This window comes from Octodon degus, unplaced genomic scaffold, assembly GCF_000260255.1.
Source record: "Octodon degus isolate 3935 unplaced genomic scaffold, OctDeg1.0 scaffold00091, whole genome shotgun sequence".
Lineage (NCBI taxonomy): Eukaryota > Metazoa > Chordata > Mammalia > Rodentia > Octodontidae > Octodon > Octodon degus.
In genome coordinates, this window is record NW_004524667.1 from 8,576,336 (window position 1) to 8,584,068 (window position 7,733).

The window sequence follows — 7,733 nt, forward strand, 5'->3', positions numbered from 1 at the left end:
ATCAATAAAATTATGAAAAAAATATCTGATATGTGTTAGTAAATTTGGGAACAAAACAAAATTATCAAAAGAAAATTATCCCAAATAAAACATTGTAAATGCCTCTTCATACCGAAAGCATAAGTCTGTGTCTATCATAATATGATTTCAGGAAAAATAAATTTTTAACAAGAGTAAATAACAAACTCTGTTGTAAAAGCTATAATATTAGATTAAATCAAACTGACTTTGTTATTATTGTTACTTTTTTGTATTTAGTACAGGGTCTACAGGGCTCACTACACAGATTGGTCTTATAGTGATCCTCCTGTTTTCTGTCTCCCAAGCTCTGGGATTACAGGTGCGTGCAATCATGCCCAGTCTCAGTCACCATCTCAGCATGCCCTGGGGGTTGAACCTCAGTCCCTGTGTCTGCCTGAGGAGGTGCTTTAGTCTGCTGAGCTATGTGGCCAGCCCCAAGCTGACTTTAGATGTCAAATATGACGACTTGATTGAAAGCACTCTATTTGATATATTCTCCATTGTCGGGGCCTAAGGCATTTTTATTTATTCATTCAATTATTATCTCAAAAGTATCTACTTAATAGTAACTGTATGTGAGGTAGTGCAATAGAGAGATAGAGAAATATACATTTGAAATAGTGTGCAATATGTATTGCTAAAACCAGCACTTATGTCTCAGCTATGCAAAGTCTAAGAGAGGTCATTCTAAGAGACAAATATAAATAACTACATAGCTATATAAAGTAATTGTATGTACTTAATGGAGCACAATGTGATATTTCAGTACATGTATACAGTATGTAATGATTGTGTCAGGGTAAGTGGTATATCAATCACCCCAAATATTTATCATTCTTTTGTCTTGAGAACATTTAAAATCTTCTCTAAGAGCTATTTTCAGACATGCCATTGGCAACCATTATTGTTCTATTGGGCAATGAAATAATTCCTTATTCCTCAAGTCCAACGGCAGCCCTGCTGCCCTTATTCGTGCTGGCCCTTGATTTCCCCTCTATATCCCTCCAAGGCTCTCCTAACAGCTATTATATTCTCTACTGACGCCAACATTTTGGGTTACATGTACAGATTAGAGCATGCAAAGTATTTTTCTGTACCAAACTTATTCCCTTAATAGTATATCTTTTCCAGTCCCATCTATGTAAAACAGGTTTTCAAAGTTAGCCAGAAACTTCAAGTGGAGGTTCAGAGACCAAGGAAGACACTGAAGAGTGGCTCTGCCTTCTTTATCTCATGGCTCTTCACATCTCCATGTTGATTTGTATTGAGTCACAAAAGGTGAAAACATATGGAGCAGCTCCATGGGCATTTTTTTTTGGGGGGGGGCAGATGAGTCCTGAAGCCACATGACTATGAGTGCATGGGAGTCTGCAGAACATAGAATCTAGCAAGAGAGGGTTTGTGTCTATCAGTAATCCCCTCCGAAGGTGCTGTGGGATCATGGCTGGGGGTTGGTCAGGGAAGAATCTCTGAGGGAACCTGGATGAGCGGCAGCTAACCAGGTGGAGACGGAAGACCTATGCAAAGATGATCCCTGTAACAGAAGGAAGGATGCATGCAAATCACACAAATGAGAGCAGGAAGTGAAATTAAGAAATTACAGCATGGGTAGGTCCCCTTGAAGGAGCAGAAGGAAAGCTGAACAAGAGAGACAGTAGATACCTGAGATTATCCGTGTCGTATGTTACAAACTTCATGTTCCCTTTACATTACTCTATTTTCAGGGTAGCAGCTAAAGTAAGCAGAACAAGAAAAGAATCAGTGAAGTCAATAAGGGAGGCACAGTAGCCGTACAGGCAGAAAAGGTGAAAAGTCTTCCATTGTGTGAGTGGGAAAGAAAGAAAGGATGATTTAATCGACTTCCGGGACATAGGTGCTACGAAAGTTGAAAGACAACTTAAGGGCAGGATGGGCTGAAGTAGGTGCTGAATGATAGTAATTCTGACTTCATGGGGAGATCACAAGGTAAAAGAAGGCTGCCTTCAGAGACACGGGGGAGGAAGCCTGTGTCACCCAGAAATCCATGAGATGAGTAGCAGAAAATGTAACTTTGCAAAATCTGAAGAAAAGTAAAGGAAGACCAAAAATATTCATGTCAGTGTCAAAATTAAAGTCACACTGAGACTTGATAAGAGCAATTTGAGGGATTGTTTTTGTTCATGTGTTGTTTTGTTTGTGGGTACAGGGATTTGAACTCAGGTCAAACTCAGGACCTTGAGTTTGCCAGGTAGGCCCTGCACCACTGAGTCCTCCCCAGCTCTTGATAAGAGCAATTTGAGAAGTAAAGCTCACTGTTGATTAGTTAATAAGCACAGCAATAACATCGGAAACAATAAAACACTACAAGAATCTTAAACATTTATCATAATTACCACATTGGAGTTTAAATTATTCAAAAGTAAATGGAAATGCACTTTAGTATTAATCACAATTATATTGGATGAAGTTTAAGGGAAATCTGAGTATACTATGAATGTTAACAAAATCTACTTCAGAATCACTGGAGCTTCAGCACTGGCATTTCACCATGTGAAGACTTTCGCCTCTGCCTAAATTTCTTGAAAATTTTGAAGATAATAATTTATATGGTTACTATTACTAAAATATCATGTGTAATGCTTAAATTGATTATAATATTTTCAAAATGACAATATCAAATGATAGAAAAGGATGTTAAAAGAAGGAATTCTAATTTATGGAATTTATGACAACACAATTTCAAAGTATGCTGAAACATTTTTTGAAATACTATGCTAAATAATATGCTTTGGTTCTCATTTAATGATCAAAGATAAATATTTTAATAGCAGATGTTTCATCTGTACTACAATCATATGAAAAAGATAAAGAACAATTTATAGAAAATTACCAGAGTCAGAATGGATGAAATAGAAAATAGTATTTTTATTAGGCAAATAATCTCTCAAACAGGAAAATGAAAATACTGCTCTGTATGGAATAATAATATCTCAAAAAAAATAAAAGTAATACACTTTATGCATATTTTTTATAAAATCATTATTACCTTTAAAATTAAAACATCTCTTTCTTGCTTCATATCCCAGGATATAACAGGCATTTATATTAAAATTACAATGTAGTACATTATTACAAATAAAAAACAGAAGTGAGATATTTTTAAATTTGGTAATTTTTGGTTTTGTTTTTTGTTTAGTCAAAGAATAAAGTAACTTTCCATTTTAAAAAATAAGTCAAACTATAGATCAATTCACAAAGCACTACAAAAGTCAGATTATTTTCACAGTAGAAAATCAGCAAATTTATGAACCAATTACCTAATTATTCACAGATGACCCCACAAGTGTTCTACAAAACCAAATTTTCTAGGCCAAGCAAATAAAATTCACCAACAACATCAAATCTGAAGTAAAAAGACAAAAGTTGGAGTTCTAACTTGCCACCAAAGAGCTTTATAACCTCACTTTGGCCAATTAACTTCCCTGAATTTCTGATCCCTAATGCACGGCATTAAAATAATGAAACCAGCTTCAGTAGCATTTTGCTAGAAACAAATTAGAATGTGTGAGAAAATTCCTGTGCAGCATAATTGTCCAGGTTCTACAAGCAGTGTTATAAAACACATTTATTATGCTGTGAGCATCGTCCGTAATCTGAGAAGGCACTGGGAGCGCAGCACGAGAGACCATTGGTGGACCTCCCAGGTGCAGAAGCATTAAATGTTAAACTAGATGCTGTAAAGTCAAATGGGCTTTCTTGTGGTTCCTGGGGACAAGATAAAGCTCTGGGAAATGGCAGTACAGACATTTTTTAATTGAGTTACTGTAATAGGAGGGAGAATAATACTTTGTGTTTCTTCAGTTTGTTTTGTTTTGTTTTGTTTTGTTTTGTTTTGTTTTGTTTTGTTTTGCAGAGTCACTAACATACACATGAGTGACCAGTGGGCACTGTGCACCCTCACTGGATAATGACAATCAGCAGTTTTCATGTTCATATTCGATTTAAGTGCTTCTTGTTTGTTATCCCATTAAATCCTCACAACTTAGAACGAAACTCCTTTATTTCCCCCCACCTTACAGGTAAGAAATGAAGGGATAGAGAGGTGGTTTCACTTGCCCAAAGGTTCATATGTAAATTTTGTGGGGTGGTCGAGGTAGAGATTCCATGCCATGTCCGGTTGCTAGGTCTAATATTTAATAATCTCTATACATCAATAGTTTACCTCACCTGCATGTGCCATTGTATTATTCCTGTTATTAATTATCTTAATTGGTAAGCTTTGATCCTCAGTACTATGATTCATTCTGGCTGCACTATAAATACTTCCAGATAATTTGCTTTCCCAAGAAGAAATCCTTCCAGATATAAATTTCCTGTGTTGTGGCTAAAGAAATGAAACAAATTATAATTACTCACCAGCTCATTAAAGTCCAAAATGTATCCAGACTAGGACTAATACTCAATTGTTTATTGACCTCATTGGGAAATTCCAAGCACAAAGCCCAGAGAAATAACCAGCTAATCTAGACTGAAGGCCAGATTGAGAGTCAGTGTGGGAGACCAGAGAGGTTTAACTGGCCTCTTCTGTCATCATGAGAAAGCAAGGCAGTGGGAGTGCATGCTGACGCATTGCAGAGAAAAGTGAAACAGCTGAGATGCAACTGTTTACCTGGACAAGTCCCATGAATAGTGGGACACAAATGAATCCTGTTTTACTCTGATTGCTGGTGCCCCTGTCTGTGTCTGAGGGAATAAAACCAGGGTATATCAGCTCCTTAGAGCTCTTTGTCAAAGGGAGGCATGAGCCCCTGGATCTCCATGTTTTAGCCTACTTCTGTGTCTTTGCTTTCCATCTTCATTGCCCCTTGCTCAGGTACAAGCTCATAGGTTGACCACTGACAGACGCACCTGAATAGGCAGCTTGCTGAGGAAGTCCTCCTGGGAGAAAAGTGCAGCGAGTCAGCCACTGGGACCTCTATAGTGGAGGTACCAGCTAGTAAGAAGAAAACAACCAAAGGGAAAGAAACAGGAACATGAGCATACACAACAAAGTCAGTCAGGGTCATGGGGCAGAGTTCATTGTTTGAAGTACTGTGTTATGTTCCTTGTTTGGAAATTCTGTTGTGACAGTCTAGGGCTCAAGTACACAGCCAGTTGATTTCTCATGGGTTGTGGAATCTCTCAAACAGATGGGTGCATTGTATGTAGAGAGTTGGGATCAAGTGAGAGAGAGCTTTGAGTGTGCTTATCCCCAGGATTCTGTTATATCCCCTGAAGCTTTCTCCATATGAAGCTTGGTCCTTGTGGTCCTTTATTCTTCAACTGCAGAAGAACATCCCAGTCCTAGCACACCCTTGAGAGAGGATGAAGATGAAGGTAAAGAGCGCCGGTCGATGTCTCTTCCTTCTCATTTTCCTCTTCCCTTCTGTGCTTGAGACAAAAATAATGTTGTATTGTTGTTAGGTTTTTTCAGGGAAGTAGAGACAAGAACAATAAAAAAGATCTTTATTTCTGGCACAGGGAAGACCACAGGAAAGGACAGATGTGGAACTTCCAAGGGCCTGTCCTGGGAACAAGGCTATCTAGGGCCAGGGTGGAAGTGGGGTTCAGGCAGCAGTCTGTATGAAACGGCAGATAGTGTTTGAGCATGAGGTGGAAATAAGGAAACAGGACATTGTGAAAAGGAAGTAGGAAGTTATCATTGGACCAGGGAAGAAGAGGGTAGAGCATAGCACATGGCCTCCAGTGGCCTGTGCCATATTGGCTGTCAGACATAATGACCTAGTAGAAGTTTTTTAATAAGGCAGATAAAGCCCATCATTCCCATCTTTTTGTTATAGTGGGCAATGACTCAGACTGCTTCCTACTGAGTAGGGGCACCATCATTGTAGGGGTAAGGGGTCCATAGGCACTACCTTTGTGGAAGCCAGTGTTGGGCATTTCTGCTAGTACAATGAGTTCACTGGCAGTGATAGCATGGAGCCTGGATTATATAAATACTTTTTAAAACTTTGAAAACATAAACAGGTTGTTATTGTGATTGGGAGACCTAAGAGAAGAAGCAGGAAGGGTATCCATGATCAGAATGTGTAATTCCACCAAGAGCAGGGCAAGAGGAAGAGTATTGATTTTCTTGTTCCTGATGTTTGTGCTCTAGGGCTTAGGACAGTGGTTGCCCTGAGAAGTGCCCTGAGTCTAGTTAGAGCTAAGGGAAAGAGCTGAGGCTAAGACAGAGAGGCTCCAGGATAAGTTTGGTGAGGAGGGCCTTCAAAAGCCTGTTTGCCTCTATTAATCTAGATCTGCTGACTGTGGCATAGTTTGCCCTTTTTTGTGTCTGTGTTTGTTGAGTTACCATAATCTGTGAGCCATGTGTCAGAATAGATGTAACTGCATTATTGATAACTCTGAGATCTTGAGCTAAATTATAGGAGCCATTAGGTTTAAGTAAAGGAAAAATGGGAATATTGTATGGTGGATGGGCAGTTTTAAGGAAAGCATTGGCAAGGAGATGTCAAATTATAGGCTTGATTAAATCCCCAGCACAACATGCCACTCCAGCTCCATGCCTGGGTGCACTGAGCCAGCTACCATGACCTGGTGTGGCAACACACACCTGTAATCCCAGAACTGGGTAGGCTGAAAACAAGAGGATCTTGTTGATTCTGAGTTGCATAGCGACACCCTGTACCAAATACACATTATAGGCTTGAGTCCCATTGATGTTTAGGGCCTGCTGGGTATTGGGGAATGCAGAGGAAGGCTGAGGGACCCTGAGGTGAATTAGTCCAGGGTTAACACAAGTGCCACAAGTATGGCCTGGAAGTGTCCCAGAGTATGTGTTCAACAAGAGAAGGAGGAGGGAGCTGGTAGCTCATTGAGGTTGGGTTTGTAGGATGAGCACTGTGCAGAGAGTGAGGTGAAAGAGAAGTGGAGATTTTGCAGATCTCTCCCCATGAGAGATGCAGGGCAGGTTGGGATTACAAAAAAATTATGAGTGAGAAATAGTGTCTGGAGTTGGCAGGGAATGGACCCTGTCAAAAGGAGACATGCAGGTCAGTCATCAACTCTCACTATGGAGACTATAGATCTAATATAGCAATGTGAAAGCTTAGGAAGAACACTATATGTGGCCCTTGTCTCAACAAGAAGAGTCCTACCTGAGATGTTCAGTGGGACATGGGGCAGGGTTCTGATAAAGATACCTAAGTGGGGGTCGAGGAGCCTGAGCCCTGTTGCTCCTCTTCAGTAGCAAGACCAAGTGGGTCAACTATCAATGGATCTGGCTGCAGTGAGTTCTGTGAGGGCAGGGAATTGGATAGCTTACCTGCTCTCTGGAAGATAGGGAAGTCACATTTCCAGTGATGCTCAAGCTTGTAGATGGGACCAGGTCCCAGTGATGGCCACATGTTGGGGCAGGCACGTGCCCAGTGTCCTTCTTTTGCCACACTTGAAATATGGTCTAGGAGACATTCAGGTGGCAATATCAGTATACTTAGTTGGGAGCAATATGCTTAAATTTTAAAATTGTATCTGAGTATTAAGCACCTTGAAATATAAAGTATAACCTGAGAACAGTTATTTCTTACTGCTATGGTTTGTGTTTAGTTGTCTCCACAAAGCCTCATGCAATGATTGGGGTAGGCTTCTAGAGTATGTGATTAATTCATGATCCAAGCCTGGGATTAGGGGTGTGAGTGCTACACCCTCCCTGGGGCAGAGAGCCTGAATATAGT

The 7,733-nt window shown here is 40.0% G+C and overlaps 1 protein-coding gene across 1 annotated transcript in view; it reads right to left on the minus strand.

The window, feature by feature from the left end:
• The window catches only part of Trpa1 (transient receptor potential cation channel subfamily A member 1), an 89,450-nt gene extending 82,044 nt beyond the window's left edge, over positions 1-7,406 (minus strand). Inside the window, exons 1-2 of the mRNA XM_004637575.2 lie at positions 7,325-7,406; positions 4,670-4,743 (exon numbers count right to left, since the gene is read on the minus strand). Of these exons, the coding sequence (XP_004637632.1) occupies positions 4,670-4,743; positions 7,325-7,406 (156 nt within the window). The remainder of the gene's footprint in view (positions 1-4,669; positions 4,744-7,324) is intronic.
• Positions 7,407-7,733: the final 327 nt, after the last annotated feature.